The 24,112-nt window shown below is 40.5% G+C and overlaps 2 protein-coding genes across 8 annotated transcripts in view; both read right to left on the bottom strand.

Annotated features, from left to right (window-relative positions):
- Positions 1-1,949: 1,949 nt before the first annotated feature.
- LOC109468782 (double-stranded RNA-specific adenosine deaminase-like) lies at positions 1,950-19,357 on the bottom strand. 4 transcript variants are annotated; one of them, XM_019767112.1, is made up of 10 exons: positions 18,286-19,357; positions 14,486-14,651; positions 13,546-13,717; positions 11,666-11,759; positions 9,646-9,929; positions 9,012-9,194; positions 6,490-6,552; positions 4,936-5,048; positions 4,250-4,377; positions 1,950-3,835 (listed from the first exon to the last, which is right to left on the bottom strand). In XM_019767112.1, the coding sequence occupies exons 1-10, from the start codon at positions 19,308-19,310 to the stop codon at positions 3,580-3,582; spliced, it is 2,484 nt and encodes an 827-aa protein (XP_019622671.1). In that variant the 5' UTR covers positions 19,311-19,357; the 3' UTR covers positions 1,950-3,579. The 4 variants fall into 4 exon arrangements, with proteins under 4 accessions (XP_019622671.1, XP_019622669.1, XP_019622670.1 ...); XM_019767110.1 differs by having other exon boundaries at positions 13,546-13,723; XM_019767111.1 differs by lacking the exon at positions 11,666-11,759 and adding an exon at positions 12,750-12,843 and having other exon boundaries at positions 13,546-13,723.
- Positions 19,333-24,112, bottom strand: part of LOC109468784 (trithorax group protein osa-like) — a 63,353-nt gene continuing 58,573 nt past the window's right edge. For all 4 annotated transcript variants that reach the window (XM_019767118.1, XM_019767117.1, XM_019767116.1 and 1 more), the window contains 2 exons: positions 19,791-19,961; positions 19,333-19,673 (listed from right to left, as the gene is read on the bottom strand). In XM_019767118.1, the coding sequence (XP_019622677.1) occupies positions 19,359-19,673; positions 19,791-19,961 (486 nt within the window). In that variant the 3' untranslated portion in view covers positions 19,333-19,358. The remainder of the gene's footprint in view (positions 19,674-19,790; positions 19,962-24,112) is intronic.

The following is a 24,112-nucleotide window of genomic DNA, read 5'->3' on the forward strand; positions in this document are numbered from 1 at the left end:
CTTCCTTGTGAAACAATCAAAACACACTTCAGTCATATTAAAAATGATATTGCTTCTTGTATGTCTCACAAGCTGGCAGCCATTGCCTAGCAACCATCACCTGTAAACAGTTGCCTAGCAACCATCACCTGTCAACTGTTGCCTAGCAACTGTCACCTGGCAACAGCACCAAGGAGGCCCAGCCGGATGGGCACTGTGCATCTGGTTTTTCCATTTGTCCTTTGTTTCCACCAGTCTCGTTTGGAACTAATTACGGGTGTTGAATTAAAACGCCCAAGGGCTAGGCTTGCATATATTTAAGTCTATCTTATCCGTGTCCTTATTCCTAAGTCATATTAAGATATTGATATGTCGTCTGCATGCTACCTTGATATGTTGAACTTCTCTCTACGGTCCTGACACTACATCTACATCCTTGTATCTCTACCCTACAGGATCATATTTACATATCATACAAGAAATCATATAAAATATAGGCAGGTCATTATTTCTGCTTTATGAGGCACTTCAAAAGTCGTGATAGTCTCATGTTCGTACCACAGTTTTTGACACATTCGGGAACTCTGGGCTTCAGGTGGTGAAAATACAGGGAGTCAGGGAACCAAAGAACCAAAAACTTTGTCTCAGGTTTTTTCTTCCCCCTCTTCCAATGTCCCAAATGGTTGAGCCTGTTGCTATAGAAACAGTTTCAGTGATTATCCACCACTTCCGTCAATCATGTGTTTGAGGTAGGTAGGAAACAGAGATGGATAACTTGATTGAGATATTACTGATGGCATCAGCAAGACATGAACAGACAAATTATCCTTGCCAGACATTTCACTGGTAAATCTCTATTTGCAAGTCTAACATCCCTGCTGAAAATCATTTAGGATTGGACTGGAGATAAAGGGAATAATTTTATAAAAAAATTGTATCAGTGTGATAGGAAATGTAATATTAAGGATAACTTTTGAATTTCTTCATATTATCATGATGGTGTTTGGATTATGAAAATGATTCCAGTGAGGAAAAGTGGCTGATTATAAAAATATGGCTTGCTTACTTTTTTTTAGCTTTGCATGGAAAGAAGTTTGTGGAAGGTGCTAATAATTAAAAATGTTTTTTCTTCATACAAAAACCTTTCCTGAAACACTTGGAGGAGGGGGAAGGGGTGAAGTCTTGTTCCAAAATTTCAGCTCTTTCTCACATGCACAAAGATGGGCTCTAAAATCTGCATTAGGAAATGCTGTGCTCTGATTGGTTCCCACTCCCTAATCGACCTTTAACCTTTTCCTGAAGATGAGTCTAGCAGCAGGTGGCCTGGGCGTCGGTCGACCACTTTTCTCTGGCGTCTGCCCAGGCGTTCCTTAAGTTGCTTGTTACATACAAACAAGTTCAGATCACATTTGGTACTTGCGCCGGGCAAGTAGACATTGACTGCACTTTTTTTGGCTACACAGAAACACCCACTACGATCACACACCCACAATTGTTGACAGGGCCAGAAATCTGACATTGCCTCAGCTCAGGGTGGAACCAGGGTCAGTAGATAGATGTGGAATTGGTTTAATCTACAACTTAAAAAGGCAACAACTGCATCTTCTATCAGATGTTGGGATGGAAAATAGTAATGTTTTGTGACTTTTCCATTTTTCTGACATCTGATATTCATGTCTCAGAAAAATGGGGTAAGACAGAAAATGCTACAATTTGTTAGAAGACACGTGAAAGCAAACTATGCTTAAAGAAAAAAAGATGATCCACATGTTTCAATTTTGGACATTACCGAAAGTTCAGCACCAAGGACAGGTCTAACTTTGAATGCAGGCAGAAATCAGCACAATTAATTCTTAACAAATAATTGCACAAGTGGACGTGTAGCCACTAATTAAGTGCTAACATCACATGTACAGAAGTTTGCTAGAGCACCAAATAGGAGATTGTCTTTTGATACTACGAATACAGTGAAATCTTAATTTTCTATTCGGGAAAAAGCAGTACTGAATGGCTCCTGGAATCTGAGGCAATGTCAGTTTAGTATACGTTAGGTATTTTCAGGAGTACATGGTTTGTTGTCAGATGGGTTATCAATGTCACATCACAGCACTCTACAGTATTAGGTCATCGTCACTGCGATTCTATACCCCGAAGCAGAAATAATGACCTTCAACCCTAGATTTGACCTTGAACATAACAAGTTAAGAATATTCTTCACCGTGGAAGAAAATTTTTACGATCAACCTTTTCTGCTCGTTCGCCTGATTTGTCTCCAGAAAGTAGTGCAACCAACAATTCACGACAACGAGAGGTAATCTTAGCTAGGGACGGGGTAACAGGTAACGCAACACACACACAAAATTGCCCAGTTCCGGGCAAACTATCACATTACATCATGGGTTGAACATCACAAACACATCGATAAACAGTAAATATGCTATCAAAATAAAGATTTTCCCACAACTTTTTGTGGTTGTCTTCACAACTCTCTCTCTTAGTCTCATGATCTTCCTACCACTAGCTTCCTTGGAAGCCATCTTGCTTGTTCTGCTTCTAACACTAGAGAGGATTCTTATAAGTTCCAATAGGTCTTTTTGGAAAGCTTTGAGTACTTGTCTCTTCTTGTCACCTCTAAACATCTTTAAGTACATACTAGCTTTCTTCCCTTTTCCAGAAGGGAAGCTGCTTTGTTCGTTATTTGGGAGCTACACTGTTATCTTGTCATCAGACCTTTAGGATACTTCTGTATCATCTTCACTTGTATCTTTTCCTTCCTCCAAACTGGAGAGTCTAAAGGTTTAATGCCTCTCTGTGTGCCATCAGTCACCTCAGCATCCTTTGCACTACGATAACACAGACTGGAATTGTAGAGAAATTCCCCAGATGTCGTCCAAAATTGTCCCATTTTCCTGGCACGTCACACATTCTTTGAACACTTCCAAGCATCACATAATCACCTCACCAGCTTCTGTCAACACGTCAAATACGTTGACATGGCTTTTTGTCATCGGCATCTCTTTGTTACATCCATGAATATAAGATGCCTACAGTTGTCTAACACTAGAGCTGGACATGCTCCTGCCTAGCTGTGAGGATAGCTGTGTATCATACAATATCTGGGTGCAGCTTAGGTAGAAGCTAAGCTTGTGGAACAGTTCTACTGCTCCTTAGTGTTGTTATTGCCTGAATACTTCCTATGGCAAAGGCATCCCCACACCAGTCTCAATTTTACATCCATTTTCCCGCAGCTGTTTTCAGACAGGGGCCCTTAAGCTTCTCCCAAATCATGTTTTTTTCTTATTACGATTCTCCAGCACCAAACAAAAACCGTTTGCCGACATTGCACAAAGTCATTGCTTCGTTCCACACTAGGCCTTTTCATCTACTCTATGTCTTGGGTACAATGTTTGTGCAATTTACGGTAAGTTGATGGTTTGTGTTGTTAGTTATGTTATACCAACATGCATAATATACATTCACGCATACATACTTTTATATATAATCATATCTATGCAGCTTATAGGTAGGAGGCTATGAAAGGACCCAGTATATACACTTAATGTAAGCCGCCACCCTATTGGTCAACTTAACTGCAGGTGTTCACTTCAGGTCGGCGGAATCGTCCAATTGGAACATCTCTTCCTCGGGAGGCTTTTGCATCCACTTGCCATAGCCGTTCTTCTCGCAGATTTCGAAGAGAGCAGCCTTGGCCGTCTGAAACTCCTTGGCCATCAGCTTGGCCTGATGATAGGTCTTCGCGGCAAGGAGGTCGTCACGATTCATCTTGGAGCACAGAGTGCGGAAGAGGACGTAGAGGGAGGATTTGGAAACCTTGGATACGGGATGGCAGCCATACCTGAAAGACAGGGCCAAAGCGTCAGATTCTGTAGATGACTCTGCATCCTTATTGTTTAGACAGTATAATATAACACATTTGGTAACACATCAGATTAGCAAACAGTGATATGTGTCTGGCAATGCTATGTATTGAAAAATGTCCTGCATATACATTTGTACATAGTACATATAACATCTAAATCCAAGGGAACATACAGAGAAGATTTGGAGTTCTTGGATTCTGAATAGCAACTGCAATATGTTCGTTTGAGATCATGAACTTTTGAATTTTTCCCTAAAGGGCTATACCACATGCAGAAGCATGTAAATTGGGGTTCAGCTATGCTGGGATTTGAACTCTTAACCATGAGATCCAGTACTAGAAGAATTGTGATGTAGTAAACATTAGGGAGAAAACAAAAACTGTGCCCACCTCTCCACACATTTGCCCTTGGTGCTGTCGATGACCTCCGCAATGTCCTGCCCCAGGCACCAGTTGATGGAAAGGGGTTTTGTCTTCTCGGTCTCCCGAGGGGGCCTAAAGGTCATTACCCGACCAACCTGAGGAGGGAACACAGCCGGGTCAAAGTTGAAAAGGTCATGTGATGACAAATATCAAGGCCCACTGACTGAAGTGGTAAATATGATTGGGACCATCTCAATACTGTTGACTAATGCATGTATGCTAACATGGACCAAGTATTTTCATACTGAGAACTGTCCAATATTTCCATAGTGACAGAGAATCCCGAGTTCCTATTGGTGTGGTTTTTATGATGATAAAGAATCCTGAGCTCCTATTGGTAGTTGTAGGAATGGGAATGGTTCTCTCAAGTTAGAGGTGTATGACAGTCACCACATTGTCATTAGGGACGAGGCCCAGTCAGACCAGATAGCAAGAAATACTGTAATTCCTGATTTTTTTCATGGTACTCTTTAAGTTTGTGTTTTTCGTCACTTCTGTACCACAAACTTATCATTTTTATCACTTTCTTTTTTCTGCACGTGCCACCACCGTAAACATATACTAGTAGTTCCGTGAACACCTCCATTTTCCTAAGACTGTGACTTTTTGTTACACTGAATGACAATAGACTGAGTGTGATGTGACACCCTTACCTGCGGATGGTTGAGTTTGTAGTTGGGCGGCAGGAGGGACTGGAGCTCCACGTCTCCACGTGCCCAGCGGCAGCACACAGCTCGCGTCAGGTGGCCGTGGATGTACATCATACCTAGGAGAAACAAGAAGAAACACATCATTCCTCGCCCCTCGTTTCTATACTATGCAACATGTATGCAGCAAGGTAGCACACTGTGCTTTCAGCAACTTAACAAAGACAACAAGCCAATCTGCAAAAATAGAAATTAGACATACCCTCTGGTAGTTTCTCTTTTTTTTTGAGGGTTAAAGTGAAAGCAAAATGGTTGATTTTAGTCCTGTTATCCCTGAGAAAGGGAGTGTGTTTGTAGCTGGCCATGCTTAGCCAGTGATGGATGAAGTTACTGTCAGGTCAACGTGTTATAATATAATGGAATCACTTGTGGCTATTCCATCAGAAAACCTCGGGTAGGGATAAATCAGAAACTTTCAAAACACAGCACAGAAGGATTCCTTTAGAGGAGATATAGTGTGATAGGAATGGCAGGTTTTGGGCTGAGGATGAATAGAATACGGTTGACTGGAAAGGGGAGGACTAAGTACTACATTTGTAGTACTACATTTGTAGTACTTAATGTAAAAGGAAGGTCGCTGTGAAAAAATTTCAGTCTACCCCTGTCTGAACTTCTGAAATGGAATAGCTGTGAGTCATAACAAATTCAAGACAAATTCAGTGAACTTGTCTCTCTGTCTTTGGTCGTGTGTTTGTCTCAAAAGGAAAGAAATCACTCTGAGACTTTGTAGTTATGTTGAGAAAAAAGGTTTTGGAGTCAGATTTAGCCTGGGTACCAGTCTTGTTCGACTGTTTCTCACTCCACAGATGGCAAAGAGTGATTGAATGTCATCAGTAATAGGCCAAACAAGACTGATACCCAGGCTAGGACTGGTCAGAAAGGCAAGAAGTAACAGAAAACACCAGAAATGGAAAGACATTGAAAAGGGGAAAACGAGGAAAATCAGATGGAGTTTGAAAGATGAAATCAGAGAAGATAATTGAGATATTAGAACATGCAGGCAGGTGTGAGAAGCAATGAAATGATGAGTTACATGAACATCTACAAGTAGGCCATCACCACAAGAACTCCCAGATCCTATTGTATTGGTAATAACTTATGCTGTAACATACATATGCAACATGCTCCTGTACAGGAACAAGAAAATTTTACAGTAGCCAGCAAAAATTTGTCATCAATGGCCAGGTAGGCATTAAGCCATTATGCCCAGGGTATTTTACCTGTGAGAAAATGATTTTGTTCATTTTTTGAAAAGATTTTTGAAAACAACATTTGAAAGAGCCTTTTCACGAGAGGATAATGTTTATTGAGTGACGATATGGAATGACAAAAGTCATAACTTGCAAAGCTTCAAATTTTTTCAAAGTAAACAGAAGGGATAGTTGTGTAGATGAGCCACTTGCAGAATGAAATCAGAAATGACAGAAGAAATGACAGAAAGGCGGAAGATGGAATGAGCGCAGGTTGCAGGGCGGAGACTTGAAAGGGAGGGTTTCTGACTCTGTCGGCGGGAAAGATAGATCCGTCGTTGTCGGCGGTTCTTCCCCGGGCAACTTATCGCTCCTGTGTACAGAGATAGAGAAACCAAGGAAAACAATGATCCAATAATAATCATACCTTATAATATCACATTTCAGAGCTCGAAATACTGGGTGCATGTGCACCTTAGTGCACCCAAAATTGAAGCTGTGCACCCAATTTTTTTTTCTGTAGGTGCACCAGTGCACCCAAATATATTTTTAGGTTTATGTAAACATGTTAAATGAGCATATTCTTGTGTCAAAAAAAAAGAAAATCTTTGTTGTAGTATTTTTCTTTACAAATAAAACATGATTAGTTTTCTGACATTCAGCTACATGTATTTATTCTATTTCATATAAATTTTGTGCACCCATTTTTTTAGGTTGAGTGCACCATTTCCAAAAATAAATTTCGAGCCCTGCATTTGGTACTAGATAAAGGTTACTTGGGTTCCATAGTTCAATGATAAGACAATGGTGAGCAAAGAGCAAACCACACGTGGGGAATTATTTGCGAAATGCTCTTGACTAAAATGTTTAGCATGTTTTTTTCAAGTTAGGAAAGGTTGTTACAATTTGTTTGCAGCACTGAAAGTTTATCTTTGAACTATGGACTTTTATCTGTTTCTTCAGTACAAAATGAGTTAATCATTATGCACACATTATTGAAATGGTTACCTTTAACATTTAATTGGTCAGTTGGTAAGATGATCAAAGAAAGGGATTGTTCTAAAGTTGTGGTGGTATAAAAATTGTTACTTTATTTGTTGTTGAAAAGGATGGTTAGGCTAGTGGAATTATGGGACCACTTTGTAACAATGGCTTGTAGAAATGAGTCTGTTATATTTGGCCCCATTAACCTTACCTGGTGCATGTTTGTACAGCATCCAACAATTGTTATACTTCATTCAACTACTTGGAAAAGAAACATACATGTACTTTCAATTGATTTTTCTTTACTTATAGTCTTCAAATTATACCACAAAGACAATGGTATGCATGCCCTGTGTTTTACACTTTTAATTTAAAACATTGTCTTTGTGTCTTCGCCTTGTGTCTTCTAATTTTTTTAAAGAAGTGTTCTTCTCTTCAAAACAAAATTCTACAGACCTCTCACCTTTCCTCTAGGGATGCTACTATTCCACTATCAACAAACTAAAAGCAAAATGCTCACTATCTTTCCAAGGTGACACAATCCATTCATTTTGGAACAGAATGTGTTTTATGTATACCCCCTCAACCAGCTAGTCATAACTCATTGGTTTTAATGATAAATCAATAACTCATTAACCTGACTGCTACCCATGCCCTAAAACTCTTTGCTCTTTGTCCCTGTGGTAGAAAATGAGGTACTTGGAGCTGAATTGAAAGGCCACTGGGCTGGTGTCACATGTTTATGTGCTGACGAGACGTGACTTTGTGCAAATTCAAGATCAATACATTCACTGACAGAGATACATGTATGTTTGATAAATTCAAACTCATTGCAAATGTTACATAATATTCATGTATCTCAAAATCATACTTTATCATAATTTTAGTGTATAAAACAAAATTTATGTTACAAGCCGTGCTAACATACACTTAAATACTTGGTGTGGCAGATCTAAGAGCAATTGAATGAAGCAATGACAATCATTATGCACAGATACCATCATTTATGTCATACCTGGGCCTTGATTACATTCGATACAGGTGATAACTAGCAGTACGGCCCGGGGTTCTTTACACATACGGGCTTCCAAATGTTCCATAGAATAATTTGAATGCATTTCGCGCAAAACCGAGTGCGTCGCTTTCGAAACTGCGGACACCGAATTCGGATGTTAGAATTGAAGCTGTTACACTTTTTGTCTAGATTCAACAAATTTTGGCAGATTTTGCAGTGAAATATCTGTTAGCTTGGGTGGGTATGACATAAATAAAATACTACACGGTGTATTCCGCATCCCCCTTGGTCCCAGCCCTCCCGCGATGAGCCTGCAGTCGGGCTGGTACCTTGGGCAATACGGAATACACCGTGTAGTATTCTATATGTACAGTCATTATGTTTTTCTGCCCCTACCTCAGCCAGTTAATTATGATTTACCATTTTAGTGTATGAAAGAAGTTTGTTCCAAGCCTTGCTAGCATGTGGCAGATCTAGAGCAAGTGAATGAAGCAATATTATGACATTTCAAATGCACACGCCAGATACCATCATATATTCTTGAAGTTTATCTGCCTCTACCTCACAGCCAGCAAGTTATAAATGTAATTTACCATTGATGATAATTCTATAGCCTGGATGCCAGACCCACAGCGCACTAGGCCCAAAGTATGCACTGTGACTGGATAACTTTTGGCCTAGTATGCTGTGGGTCTGGCAAAAATGCTGATAATTTTCCTGTATGAGATAAATAAGCTCCAAGCCCTGCATGTTGCCTTACCCAGAGTGACAGAGCTGAGGTACACCAGTAGTATGTAACATGCATGTACTACTTACACCGGATGTTGCCTTACCCAGTGTGACGGAGCTGAGGTAGACCGGCTCCAGGAAGTGTGACAGCAGCGCCCCCTGGAGGCCGACGATGTTCCAGCGGGCGATCTTGTCGCTGCAAGACATGGTGCGCAGACGCTCGCCGCGCAGGACGCCATCCCACGTCTGGATGGGCGTGTCAGGGTCGATGGGGATGGTTCCCTCACCTGCATACAACATGGTTGTTTTTATTAAAGGTCATGTTCAACTTGAACTTGAAAATACAAATTTTTAAAGAATTTAGACCAATTTTTAAGGGCAAAAGCTGGATTGCGCTGGATTAAGATTATAATATGGCCTACAAAAACCAAACTTCACCCTTCACAGCGGACAGATAAACCTATCCATAATTTGTTTTGTATTTGACATCTTGCAGAATCTTTTTTTTTCATGTAAGCCATGACTTCTGGGACTGAGAAGAATAACCTGTTATTTTACTTTTGTATAAACCCTTGGTTATTTTACCTTGTTCCATCCTTGTTTTGTAGAAGCCCTCAGAATAACCCGTTATTTTACCTTGTTCCTTTTTTGTTTTGTATAAGCCCTCGGATAAACCCGTTATTTTACCTTCTTCCATCTTTATTTTATATAAGCCCTCAGAATACCCTGTTTTTTTACCTTGTTCCATCTTTGTCCGCAGCAGGCCCTGTTTCCCAGGGTCAGAGAAGATGGGCGTGTGCTGGATGTTGTCGGACATCTCCAGCGGCTCCTCCACCTCCGACACCTGCTCCGTGTCGTGCAGGGAGAAGAGCGCGCCGTCGCCGCAGGGCGCCGTGCTGATGTAGAGGTGAAAGGTCACGTCCGGCTTGAGCTTGAAGTGCTGCTTGGAGTCCTCGTCACACTCCTGGAAGATGGAGTTCTCGGGGTCGTCATAGTAACTGAGCAGCTGCTGGTACAGGTATCTGCAGGAGGACAACATCTGTTAATACAACTAACAGTCATGGGGTCGTGTGGCGTAGCAGCAGAGTGCTCGACTCGGAACCAAGAGGTCCCGGGTTCGAGTCCTGACATGACACCGATCTTGTGCCCTTGGGAAAGGCACTTAACACGACTTTTGTCACTTTGTTCAATGTTGAAAATGAGCATTGTATTGTCCCGTCTTGGTGGCGGCATTAATGAATTGAAAAAAACTTGAGTGTGCCGTCACCACATCTTACATGTATGATTACATGTTGGAATATTAAAAAAAAAACAGTTCATCAGAAGGAAATTGTTTCAGACATAATTTGATGGGGATTTGACACTCAAGTATACATACTTAAACTGTAAACAAATTTGTTAAAGAAATATATCATTGATTGACTGGATAAATAATGGAAAAAACACGATAAACTTTACAGAAGGTCAAGTTAGTTTGAGTCTCTGGTTCAAAATATAATTGTAAAATTTAATCAGGTATAAAGTTCACTCAGGTATAAAACTAGTAACCAAAACTAGTTCAATGTACAGGCATTACATTATAAGCTATAGAAATGATAATGTGCATGCACAGAGGTATAAAGACAGACAAGAAAAATAAATCTAAAGGCACAACAGAAGTCAAGAAACATGCAGTGAAGAAATGCATTTCAGACACACACGACTGTGAAGTTCAACAAAAATGGTCCAACGCAATGTCATGCTTTTTACCCTAACTGCTCAAACGAAGACCTTCTTTTGATCCAAAATTCAAGATGGCAGACATGTTAAATGAAAGTCTTCCATTTAACACTGTGGCATCAGCATGTGCCTGCCATGCTAGTTTGCAGTGTTAAGTGCTTCCAGGCATTCCTAAGTAATATCAGTAAGAGCTATGAGTCTTTCTGAATCAGCGTTTTCTCTGCCAAGTTTTGTTGCCTGGAGGGTACATACAAGTCTCAGGGTTGCCTTATCTACTTTGGCACCTTTAGCTGAACAACACACCTACACAGAAGTACATGGACAGACTACTAAATACAACTCTTATATAACTCCAGGGTACTATGAGTGAGGCCTTCTTATAGTGCTATCTGAAATGTGGGGTAACTATGATTGGCAGTGACATAGAGGTTAATTCAAGAGCACTTTAAATATGCATCATGTAAATTGAGAAAGGAAAAACAGGTCTTCTAAAAGGTTCCCAATGTCCTGAAATGTTTTAATTTTGTAATCCTAGTTACTTGGTGGGCTGTGTTTATATCAGGACTTAGCTCCATAAAGTAGGTAGAAACCATTAACTAAAGGCCTCTATAGCAGGATCTGATTTAAATGTTTTGAAAACACTGTTACTGTACTGAATTGAAATACCGGTAATTAGATTGAATAAGACAGACAAAAAATTTTCTTTTTCCTTAAATAACGGAAAATGTTTACCGAAGAAAAAAAAAAAATTTTGCTCAATTTCCTCTTCTCCAAACACTTAAGGTAAATGACCTGAACCAGACGTTTGTCACCATGGTAACTACATGTAGTTGGGTGACATTATGTTGCAATTTTATAGCAGGAGGGATTTAGATTCTTGTCACCATACATAAGAATGTGTTTGAGAAAGAACTAACAGAGCAGCCCATATTCCATGGTAAACATTATGCATTTGCTTTCCAAATGTTACCTTTTTTTCTAGTTTTCAAATTGCTTGGTGACACCAAGTTGGGTACAGGGTGAAGTTCTGTATTGTTACCTGAGCAGGCCCCTCCTGGCAATGATTTCTGCGTGGGAGTCGTTAACAGTCTGACCCTCCAGACTGAGGTGCTCCCCTGTGATACATCGGTTACCTGCTCCGTCCCAGAGGCATTGCCAAAAACGAGTTCCAACAGGCAGCAGGGAGGAAGAGACAAGGGACAGAGAAAGCACAATGATGGATTAACTACATGATTAGGATGGATTAACTACTAGCAGATGATTAAGATGGGTGGTTCTTTTTAGAACACAAGGATGGGAAGAAGTCTAAGTTGCTTTTCTCTCAGCAACCCTCAAACAAGAGTTGAAGACATATCCTGTGATTTTCAAGTGTCAAACTTTGAAAGTCTATCAAATGTTGTCAGTGTAAAATGTCTTCTGTGACTCTGCATTTTCTGTACTTTGTTGGAAAAGAGATTCCCCCCAGATTAAACTGCTATTGTTTAATCTAAAAAGATTACATTATCAATAAATGTAATGCCTAGAAAAGGACAATTCAGACATATGAGTAAACGTTTCCCCAAATTTCTCTCAAAACAATTCTGACTTCTCCCATCCATAAAGGCAATTATATTTTGCTGACAGGTATGTACATGTGCATGTAGGTGTGAGTAGTATATGGAGAGCCAGATGAAAGCCCACATGTAGTTGCCACCTGATCTGAAGGGACAGTTCAAGATAGAAGAGAAGCAGGATTAGTACCATGAACTTGAGGGTATATGAGTGCCTGGCAATCTTTAGTTTACTCTTAACAAAATTCAATCTTTGAAATCTAATTTTCCTTATCTCATTTTGAACTCTTTCTGAAGTCTGACATTACAAGGAACTGTGTTTACAAAGATGTAAACATTAATTCAGCAAAAAATAGAGAAATTTGAGCACAACTTGGTCAGAAATTTAACTTTTTCATCTAAATGAAATAGGAAACAATACCATTGGTTTTTAAAGATCAATATTGTCAATGATAAAAATCCACGATTTCATTGGTTAGTAGCTCATACACCCTCTTTCTGATCTTGATTATGTACATATAAGAGGAGAGTATTTGAAGCTGTTAGCATGTGGCTGTGTCTACTGTGTGATACCTAAGGAAGGCCCTTCTGCACATGATCTCAGCATGCGAGTCGTTGATGGCCAGACCCTGTCTACTCAGCTGGTCTCCTGCGATACACCTGTTCCCTGCAAAAATGGCCAGACGTCTGACCTTTGAACCATAAACTTTGCACTGTATGCCTAGCACGTCGGCAGAACGCACTGCACCTGCACGAGCTATAAGGTCAACATCCCGTCTGTAGTTTCTACATGTTATGTTGGACTAGATATCCTATGCAACATGCAAAATTCTAATGCAACATAGACCAAACGTCCAACTAAAAACGTGAAAAATTAGGGTTTTGTGCAGGTGCAGTATGTTCTGACAACGTGCTACATGGCTAAATGTACTATGATATGATTGTGTACATGTATGTTACTAAATTTCTTTTCATTGTAGCTGCATCAGGGAAGTGATGAAGAGGGCTTGACGGTCAAAAAACAATTAAGAGCACAAAAAAGGTTTTTGAAAAACGTAATTTGATTAGCGCTTGACATTATGTGTTAAAGTTGTCATAAGTCTGCAATACTGACTTTCATGAAGCACTGCTATACATTGTATGCTATTGTTAGGAAATGCAACAATAATTATTATCCACAGGTAGAATCTTACACAGAATGACCGTCTTCTGAATGCATAATAATGAGAAAATTAACACAGCAATTTATTTTTATAACATTTTACACAATCATGTGTTAGATACTGACAACAATGATTTGATACAGTTTCAAACAGATGACATTCGACTGTGTAACATCTAAATGGCCACAGTCAGAGGCGCCCCCTACCTGTGCCTATGCTAATGACAGTCCCTTGTTCTTCGTCGCCACGGAGCATCACCATGGCAGCGAGCACCTTCCGGCCGGAGATGCTCTCCTGCAGGTTCAGGACGATGTTGTTGAACACCTGGTGGCTGACTGACGCGATGCGGTCAAAGTGGGTGGGCTCGGTGGGAGCAGGCTGTGACTGGCAAGAAATAAAACACATGCAGTTATGGTACTGTAGATCCTGTAGAAAGTGTCCATAAACAATATTTTATAAAACATAATAATTTTTTTGGGTGGTCTAGTGCTTTTATACAGATACTCAACTGTCCATTAATGCCGTCTTTGCTAACATTTAATGTATATCTCTGGTGTCATTGTACGATGTAGTCGGACCAAATTCTGTACAATACGCCGAAATAATGCGCTATACAATTATACATTGTTTCAACAATGGAGTGAATGGTAAATGGTTTGGTGTTTTAGAATTCTATACAATTGACTGAAATATACATAATGCTACTCAATCAGTTATGGTTCAAGTGCATTATGGTTGGATCTATTTGTACACATCCAACAATTATAGCAAAATCATCTTACTAGTGGCCTTACACACTGTAATGGTGTTTCCTTATTACATGAGACTTTGAGACGTTTATAAACATCACATTTAAGCAGCTGATATGTATATACATAATAATCTAGCTGAATTATTATTTCGGTATTACACCGAAAGGCGGTTATACCTGCTATACAGATACAGATACAGATCATCTTATTGTCGTTATGCTCTGTTTTAGACATTTTGCAGAAATCTCAAAGTGAGTTTTTGATAGTACATGAATAGTAGAGGAGCTTTGTTGTTCTTATCTTCCACATTCCAGGACTACATTTATCCTAGGCCTTCTGTTTTGATCACCGGAAGGTCTTGACATTACCCCCAAAATGTAGTCATTCTACTCACAGAACCGTTGTTCTTGGGGGTGGGGGGCTTCTGAGGCAGCTGAAGGTGACCTTCACTGATCAGGGTGCGCAGCGCCACGTCCGCCGCCTCCCGCTTCCCGTCTTTCTTGGCCTTTGCAATGACTGCTGGGAACTGGCGCCCTCCCACCACTGCTGCCATGGTGAACCTGGACAATTATGGAGATCATTTCTGTTAGCAAAGGTTCACTGAGCTCCAAGTGCGATGGAAAAGGTATCCTCTACTGACTGATGGATGATATGAGGATACAAAACAACATGACTTGTGATGCATGGCTGTGGCTAAAGTGAGTGAACACAAGATTGAAAGGTTATGGGTTTGATTCCTTTTCCAATGCATTCCTGGATAGATGATTGGGAAAGGCTCTTAACATGACTTTCCTCACTCCACCCAGGTGCAAAATGGGTACCTGACTTTGGTTGGGAAGATGCAAGGTGGTGGAAGGAGAGGGATGGGCTCCTAGGCATGTACTGTGGATCAACAACCCACTGCCCCTACTGCCTCAAAAAGGCTTAGCCTACTGTACGGGACAGTACCTTTGCTGATTATCTATTATATAGTAATTTTGTTATAGAACTGTTTGACTTTATCCTAAGTTTAACTTATCAAATAATAGATTGTTCAAACTGTTTGAAATTCTTGATGGAGAGGACACTTAAGTATGACCATTCTTCTTTTAGCTAAATGAACCAATCAATAAAGGGTGTTGCAATGGAACTGTTTGTTGGTTTTCTCCCTTAACTTAGTTAATACAATCTCTTTGCTAAGGTAGGCTTTTCGCATCAACTTTGCTTTGGTTACAGCATTTTTATAGGCCGAGCAGGAAGAACGTTTCAGCTCCATATAAAAGTCCCATTTGTCTATATCATGCATTAAATATGATATGCTGCGTGGGAAAAGATATAAACATTCTGCCAGAGGAACTATTAAGGACATTAGTCTGCACCTGCGACCAGATGCACTCTTCCTTAGGGCAACATAAACTACCGGCTTATCCGTCAACCAATTAATATTACTCCATAGCCAGTCTTGAAGGTCACATAAAGACTCTATCTAGTTCCAGTTACATCCCAAAGTTATTCTGCGGTTTTCGATCCTTGTCTTTGTGGCTAAGAAGAGACAAGAATAAATAATGTGTGTAATGCCATAATTGCTTGAATGATAAAATATAGGCTCTTACACTCCCAGTGTGAATTTGCCACCCTAATCTGATCATGACACTGGAAGGGTATTAGGAGGATTTAATACCAGACTTATTGCGTAAATATAAAGAATCTGTAAATGGGATGCATACATTATACAGTAACAGATAATCAATATCTTAGATCCAAGTTTTTGCTATAATGGGAACATGATTCTGAGAAAAACATAGTATATATGATTTACAACAGTTACTGTACTTATATTTTTCAAAAGTATTTTGGTCAGTATAATGCCGAGACCAATTCTTGGCACTGAACTGAGTTCAGGTTATACTATGGAAAAACTTCTAAATAGGATATTTTCTAATAAATGCATCATTAATAGTCAATGAAGTAGAATTTGATTAATAAAAACTGGTTACTTCATTTTGTAACATTTAATAACTCATAGTCATTTAACATTTAATAAATAGTCTGTACATTGTGCAATAGTTCACTGATTCAAACTTTTCTTAAGTTTGAATTTCTCTCATTTCTGAATTTGCCTGATTAACATAACATTATTATGTATCTTAAGTTCGTAGTATACTATTAACTGCCTGAACACATGAGATTAATGAAGCTATTGAGTTAATAATCACCAGTTACAATTCCCATGCATGCTTCTCTTGTCAACTATGATGGAAAATCAACACACAGCCAGATGTTGTTACATGATAACAGATAGAATTATTACAAAAAAGAAACATAAGTTTCATTGCATATCTGTCACATCAAACTGAAACATAGACAAAACTCATTGCAGCACTTTCTAGATCAACTAATTAATTGGCCTTTTTTTACCCTAAATCTAAAAAATGTATGAAATGCTCCATGATTAAGTAGCTTGCTTACACGAAGCCAAAAATGATGTACGACTTAAAGTGCAAGGACATAAGGTCATATGATTTCAAATTGATGATACTTTGTTGAAGTTAGAGGACATATAGGCCAATCAAATTCAAGGTCAATACAAACTTGTCTCTTAGGGGATGTTTACCGAACAATTTTCTAGAGAGAGCAACATTAATATGCCGAGTGTTAACATTAATATGCTGCAAAAAATTATGTTCACTTCAGAGGGCATTAACATACAATTTGATGATATTTTGGGGAGCTTCAATGAATGGCCAATCAGATTCAAGGGCAAAATAATCCTGACTTACATTTGTAGAATCATCTCCGAATAATATTGGAGCTGTTACATGTACTATTAAACTCTTCATGGAGTGTAACAGACTTTTGGATTGAATCTACAAAATGTTTGCTGGCAAATATGCTTCAAGACTGTAAAAATTTCTATCATTACGAGTACAATTAGAACTTTACCATTCTGTTTTTTGTGCAGTTAAGTCATAATCTTTCAAGGCTGACTGACAGAGAGAGAGAAAAACAAATACAAGGCATTTTATGCATAAAATGAGTGAAAACAGTGAAATGCTGACAGGGTTAGACAGCATTTAGAACAGCCAACAGGCTATGTATGTGGTATGCTACCCTCTAGAAAACAGAATTCTCTCCTTTGATGTTTTAAATTGAAAGGAAGACAATATTCTGCAGTTGTTGAAAGAAACTGTTTTCTGCTGATGCTAATGGGAACCCTTGTACCATGATCTACATGGTAGATTGTCAACTAATAGGACCAGTTCAAGTCCAGTAACTATTGTGCACTACCCATGATTGTACCAATGCATCAGAGCTGATGTGGAGTCTAGCCCTGGCTTTGAGTTGGTACCATGGCAAGCTTTTGTGGCTGGCTGCCAACCCCAAAGAGAAATGGTAACTGTTCATGATAGATTATGAGCAATGACTACCAGGCCCTGTTTTCTTCCATGAAAATGTCAAGTTGCTGCCACATACATTTGGTATGCAAGTGCTGTATGACATGGCTCTAAACTTTGACAGGGTGAGTTTGAAGAATGTAGAACCAAGCTGACAGCGTAATCCTCGTGGCACTGCGTCGTTTGCCTTCAAAGGATGTGTCGTAGATGGACAGGTGTAATTACAGGTCCATGAGAATCAAGGAAATTGCCTGCTTACGTACAAAGCTTGAATAATCAGGTACCTCAAACAAGTTTCAACCTCTACATCTTAGGTTGCAAGTCATTAATAAGAGCTAAAGTACATGTCTACATGATGAGTCTACCACTCCACCAGTCGGAGAGTTTGCCAGGCATGATTGAATCTGGGCTATACATCAAAGACTTACTTTTGTAGATTTTCCTTCCAAGCAAATAATTGAGGAAGGCAACTTGCCAACTTGCATTCAAGATATATAACCTGCAATAATGAGTAACTGTCTTTTGCTAGCCTTTCACCATCTATCTGCAACTATTGGCCAAAAATGTACCATTGGAAAACGTGACTGCCAAAATGATAAACAGTCGCAAAATATTCATTTCCTTTATCTTCTTCATTCTGCCTAACTGCATAACAATGATTACAAATTTGGTGCCCAATCACTACCTAGCAGGCTGAAGGTTAAGTTATATGCAAACACAGTTTGGGTTGTTATAATTTTGCTAAGACTTCTTTGCCCTCAACACTCGTTGTAACTGTATTATCAAAATTTTTCAGTCCAAGACCAATCTAGCACCTTACCTTGGATTATGAGGAGGCCCAGTTTCTGCGATCACTTCGATGGATGCCTTGACGTGACGCGACTGGGCGTATTCCATCAGAGCACTGATGGGGTTCTTGTTCAGAGCAGCAAAGGTCTCGTTGTTGAGAACCGGGGCAGCTTGTCGCTCGACCGGTCCTCCGTTGGTGGCTTCACCGCCCTGTCCTGCCTGGTTAGGGTTAGCCTGGAATGCTGAGTTTTGCTGGACCAGCCCGGGTGGGCTCGGAGGGACGGCGAACTGACCGGTACCATTCACGGAACGTCCGTCTTGGAAATTGGGGGCAGGCGCGCCGCTGGCTGTGTTTTCCATGATGCTTCGCTGTGACATGTGTGCTTTTCCTGCAGCGAGGATGGTCCAGCAGGGTGGACAGTCGTTTATCTTCGCGACAAAGCCCTTATTCTGGAGTGCGTACAGTGTGGGGTTGATGTCCTTCTTAGTCTGGAAGCCCAGGGCCTTTGCGAGGTCAAGTGATGTCGTCTTCTGGTTCTCTCGTTTTGCAAGCTCGATGAGGGTTTCCAAAGCGAGATCCCGTTCTGCGGGCTGGACGCTTGGCTGTGCCGGGGCTCCCAGCATCTGCAGCGCGGTGTCCACAGTGAAGGAAGACGGAGAACTGCGGGAGCTGTTGGTGGCCGTGGAGGTTTCCAGGGGCGTGTCCCCTGCCTCCATGGAAACTGGGGAGGGCGGGAGGTTGGTGAGACGTGCTGCTTCTACGACCTGCCACAGGGGCGGCACGTCGTTCACCTTTTTCACCAGGCCCTTCCGTTGCATAGCAAAGAGTGTGGGGTTGATTTCCTTCTTCGTGCGGAAACCGACCATCTTGGCTAAATCGTTGGAGTTGATTGGGCTGTCTGCTCTGGAGAGGGCCGCCAGCAGCCTGTCTTCTAGAGACCCTGCCGCGAGCTGGGACGAAGCTGGTGCGGGATTCGCAGCCTGGGATGCGGGGGGAGAAGGTGGCATCCCATTCGCTCCCTGGACATTCACGCCTTCCTGAACCTGTTGAGGCATGGAGGGCCCAGGATTCCTGGTTATGGTCGATGTCCATCGGTTCTGACTTCACCTGCCAGTTGGGTGCCACAGAAGGGGGGAGGGGTCGCTCGGGCCAGGAATGGGACCATTTTGGTACTTTGGTGAGGGCGTCTGTCTTTCGTTCTTCACGCCTGGACTCATGCGCTGCTCGTTGGGGTAATACATCGGTTGCTCGTATCTCACGGACTCTATTCTGTCTCCGTTCTGGAAGTCGCTGCGAGCATCGTAGTATTCGTACTCTGGTTCACGCTCCTGCATTCGGTTGGGTCCAGGGTGGTTGAGGTGGTTGGGTATTGCTGTGACACCTGGAACAAGCCCCCAACGTGGGGGTGTCTCTGAGACCTGCACAGGAAAAAAATACCGATCAGTGTGAAAGCTTGAACATGTTGTCTTGTGACATGTAGTAACTGTTATCCTTATATCTCTACAGATGTTTAGATTCACCATGATTGTTCTTACCTTGACTAAGAGGCCCCGTTTTTGCATAGCATACAGGGTGGGGTTGACTTGCTTGCGGCTGGCCAGACCAAGGTGGTTGGCAATCTCGGTGGGGTCCTTCGGCTCCTGAAACTGCACCAAGAAGGAGATGATCGCATCCCACCTCTCCTGCGTGTAGCCATTCTCGGGACCCTGCAGAACAAAACAATAAGGTGTAAGTTTCAGGCAACTTCAAACTAAGTTTAGAAAACTTCAGGGACATTCTGGTATTTGTGTGGTACTAGTTGCTGTCCTTGGTGCTGAAATCATGGTGGTTATAAAAGTCTTAATTTTTATTTCTAATTTTGCTATGAAGATAAAAAAAACTATGCAACTATGGTGATGAGGAAGTCAAAGTCTGTTGTCAAAATAAGATTTACTTCATTGCATTTGACTTGTCATTATTTGATCACTCTTCATTGAAGTATTGAAGAGACCCTCTGTACATGGTCCATCCAGAAATGTAGCGTCTGTATTTTGTACCATACTGTGAATTGATATTGAAGTACCGGTAATGCTACACCAATTCATTTGCTTCACTTCACAGCAGGAGTTTCAGCGATGCTTGGCTGGTGGTTGGCTTGTGGTTTGGAGTAGGTCAGCAGTGTTCGAGGCATTTCCAGGGGTCAAATTTATCTCAAATTTGATTTGATTTATATAGAAAGGTAGGTGTGGACTAAATCTGGTCAGACTGCCCCCAAACTCCAGCCAACCTTGGTAGGTTGGTGGTGGAGGGAAGGTTCTGAATTTGTGACGGACACTTGAGGCTGCCATGTCTATGCAAAGCTGTAAATCAATATACTGATCCTTACATCTTGGTGGGCAGATTACTGGCATCTAAATCTGCTAATTTACCATGTGGTTATCAGAAAAGTTGGCGTGCAGATAGCCTTAATCTGATAATCTGTTATACCATAAGGATAGTCAGAATATATATGAACAGTCCAAGCTAGGGCTATGTCAATTTAATTTGTTGGTCCTTGGTTTTGCCTGGCCCTTAAGTTTTATCTGATAAAAAAAAACAAATAACCTGTATCATAGAGGGTATAAGTGAACCTCAAAACGTCTCTTAAAAGTTTGATACCAGCAGTTGAAGAGTGTTTGTGTCATCCTAGTCATCCCAACATTTTTCCAATCATTTACACACAAAATATTCCCTAATCATTGTCTTATTTCTAACTTCGTGGCTCAATTTATTTTCAGTTAAAATTCTAGTATCAGGAAATTACATTAATGTGGCTTATTTTTAGTAAGGTTGCAGAAAAGCCTTTTGATACATCGAAATTCTGTAATTGACACCATATAAAGGTCAACGGTCAACAAAATCATCACTCCAGCAGGTACAAATTCTTCATAAATTATTCATCAAACTACCCAAGTCATTCTCTGCCATCCATTGTGTGTTATCACGCCCGTGGCTTTATCTGTGTCTCACAAAGCGGAAGCCATCCACCATCTTCCCCGCAACATGAGCAGTTACGCCGCCATCTTGTTCACACACAATCCTCCGTGCACAGAATACAAGCCTGTAATTGACCCAGTACGGTCGGCTTTGTCTCTGGTCTCTCGGGGGAGCAAAAAAGACCTGTCCTAGCGAGAAAAGCTGATGTAATCTATCATCATTCTACCTCTCATTTCCCCAAGCAGGTTACCGTTGTAAGCAGTTGATTAAAAGTGACACCGACTCAGAAATCTACTCCATGTTTCACGGTATCTTGGACACATTCAATACGAGGGAAACAATGTCTCCATGCTGCCTATTATTTCTGAAGTGACTGAAACGTTCACCTTACTGACGATTATTCCTGTTATCTCCTTTGCACAGAAGTGCTCATAATGTTTGGTTGGTTTCTGTTTAAATTGGAGAATGCCACAGACATCTATCTCCATGTGCAAACTACTGAAACAAAATAATGAAAAAAACCATGACAGTGACAAATGACCATAGCCCAGATATCTCACTTACTGGTGAAAGGAAGAAATATTAAGGTTTATGGAATCTTTTATGCCAAGCTCCTTAAAGTAGGAGTATTTAATTTGGATACACTTTCTGCTTTATACTTTATTCAAATCATTTAATCCTTCATATTCTAAGCTGTTATCCCCTTGTATTTCCTTACATTATTTGCAGCATTAATCACATTGTATGATAAGAAGAAACATAATAAAATGAGTGTGTATGGGCACATGTGGCCCATCAATATACAGTAATGCCACATGTGCATATACATTGATTATTAAATCAGGGCATGTGGGGAGCGCTTGTCTACTAACACTGGGGAGTGGGCCAACCATATCACCGGAATAAACCAGCACAAAAGGATATTATGGTCTGATACATTTCAATATTGGTAGGGAGGATTTATTAATTGTTCGCAAAATTCATCAAGTCTTAGAGTTGAGTGTTATTTAATTTCAGGGCCTTTCTGTCTCAAGGTTTTTCAGCCACAAGGGGAATTTTAAGTTGTTGTTAAGTTTCCTAACCAGCATAAATGCATTAGCAATACAATTGTAAGGGAACACTGTGCATTTGACACCTGTCATGAATATTCACAGCAACTGCTAGATACGTTTGTGAAGATTAATCATCCAGGATAATACTAATAAGAAAAGTTTGAATCTTTACTTCTGGATAAAATAAGAAAATAATGTCAGACGTTTCAGACGCCGTCCGGCATCTTTCATCAGTGAAATATTCAAAATTGCGGTAGAACTCTGCTCAACTGCTAGATAGTTTCAAATGCTGTGGTTTGTGTATTTTGTTCAGATAATTACTGAACTAAGCCTTCAAATACATGTATCTAAAGAGTAAAGTTGAATTGGAATTACTGATATATTTTAATACTTGGTCTAGTGGTACAATTAGATTTCATTGGCTTGTCTCTGGATGCAAAATATTTATCTTTATCCTTGTCCTCCCCAAAGTGTTTGAAATGGTGCGGCCCAAAAATGCCAGGCAGCAGCCTGTAGAGAAAGATCAATAGTCACGTGTAGTAGGGAGAAGACATATCACCCCAGGGAAAATCTCTCGCACATTATCAGGAGAACATTACCACCAAGCAAATTGTGGGTCCTTAATTGCAATCATGAATCACAAGACGGGCAGACTGCTCGATCAATTAAGGCTGCATTCCGCACCTGTCTGGGGGCATCTTTAAGACGCGAGACAGGAGTGAATGCACAGGTGATTCCTGAAGGTTACTAGAACATCAACTCTTAGATACATCAGGGAGGGAGGGGGGTAGGGAAATATGCATTGGGCACCTATAAAATTAAGACCTGCTGAGTTTGCTCTGTTGAAACTGGCCACTGATTTTACTTTATGTTCTTCATTTACTCATCACCATCTTTACCCAATTTTGTTAGGTATTATGAGGTATTTTCAGTGTTAATGAGTAATAATACTATGCATCTGGACTTTATCTGCATTAAATTGTGATCAGGATATGGAGAAAACATTACATGCTTAGGTTGCCATTTTAAACATTTATTTCTCATAAATACTTACAGTGATTACATTGCACAAGTAGCAACCACCAACAGTTACCTAATATAAAGAAAATTTCTGTAAAAAACATTGGTTCCAGCATTTCCAACTTTCAAACCAAAAGGTGCAGAATGATAATGATATAAATTTTGGGTTGAATCTGATAAGGCTAAAAGTGCAGCCATCTTGTTTTATAACCACCTGTTTCAGGACAATTTTGATAATTTTATTATCTTCCAAAAAAACTGTCAAAGGTACATAGTACATATACCCTACAGTCATATTTGCAGGAAAGGCAGACAAACACATGTCCTGTAAATGATTACATAGGGCACGACATGACACCACGCACCACTACTGCATACCCTAGCAGCAGGAAGGTGTCAGAAGTAATCTGCCCTGTCCCTCATGTACGATTTACCACGCGCTACACAAAGTTACGTACGTCAGCACGCACGGCACGGGGGTGTCGTTAACGCCGGGAGGAAATTACGTGCGATCAGGAGAAAACCCAGGTAGATGCTTCATCTGGACATGCGTTATTACTGCCTGACTTTCAGAAGATCATAATCAGGGTTTCTTCTGAACAAGGGAACAGAGGTGTTAATGTACCCTTATACTTTCAACATTGTACCCATTTTTCCTTGGGAGAGGACTGCAAAAAGTGGAAAATTCACAATTATGCGATTACCTACAGGTGATTTCAGACTTTAACACCTGATCACAACTTCACTCTCATCCTGAAAACCCTAGAGTGCGACATTTTCACATGAAATTTTCTTAAACTCTGCACCACACTGCTTAGTTGCTCTGCCTG

Source organism: Branchiostoma belcheri, unplaced genomic scaffold, assembly GCF_001625305.1.
Source record: "Branchiostoma belcheri isolate BF01 breed outbred unplaced genomic scaffold, Haploidv18h27 scaffold2, whole genome shotgun sequence".
Taxonomy (NCBI): domain Eukaryota; kingdom Metazoa; phylum Chordata; class Leptocardii; order Amphioxiformes; family Branchiostomatidae; genus Branchiostoma; species Branchiostoma belcheri.

Coding starts and splice junctions, on each gene's coding strand:
- LOC109468782 (XM_019767110.1), bottom strand. CDS start 19,310: ATGCCTCAACAGGTTCAGGAAGGCGTGAATGTCCAGGGAGCGAATGGG. Junction 13,724..14,485: donor CCCCCAAGAACAACGGTTCT/GTGAGTAGAATG, acceptor ATTTCTTGCCAG/TCACAGCCTGCTCCCACCGA. Junction 9,195..9,645: donor GCGGACAAAGATGGAACAAG/GTAAAAAAACAG, acceptor TGTTGTATGCAG/GTGAGGGAACCATCCCCATC.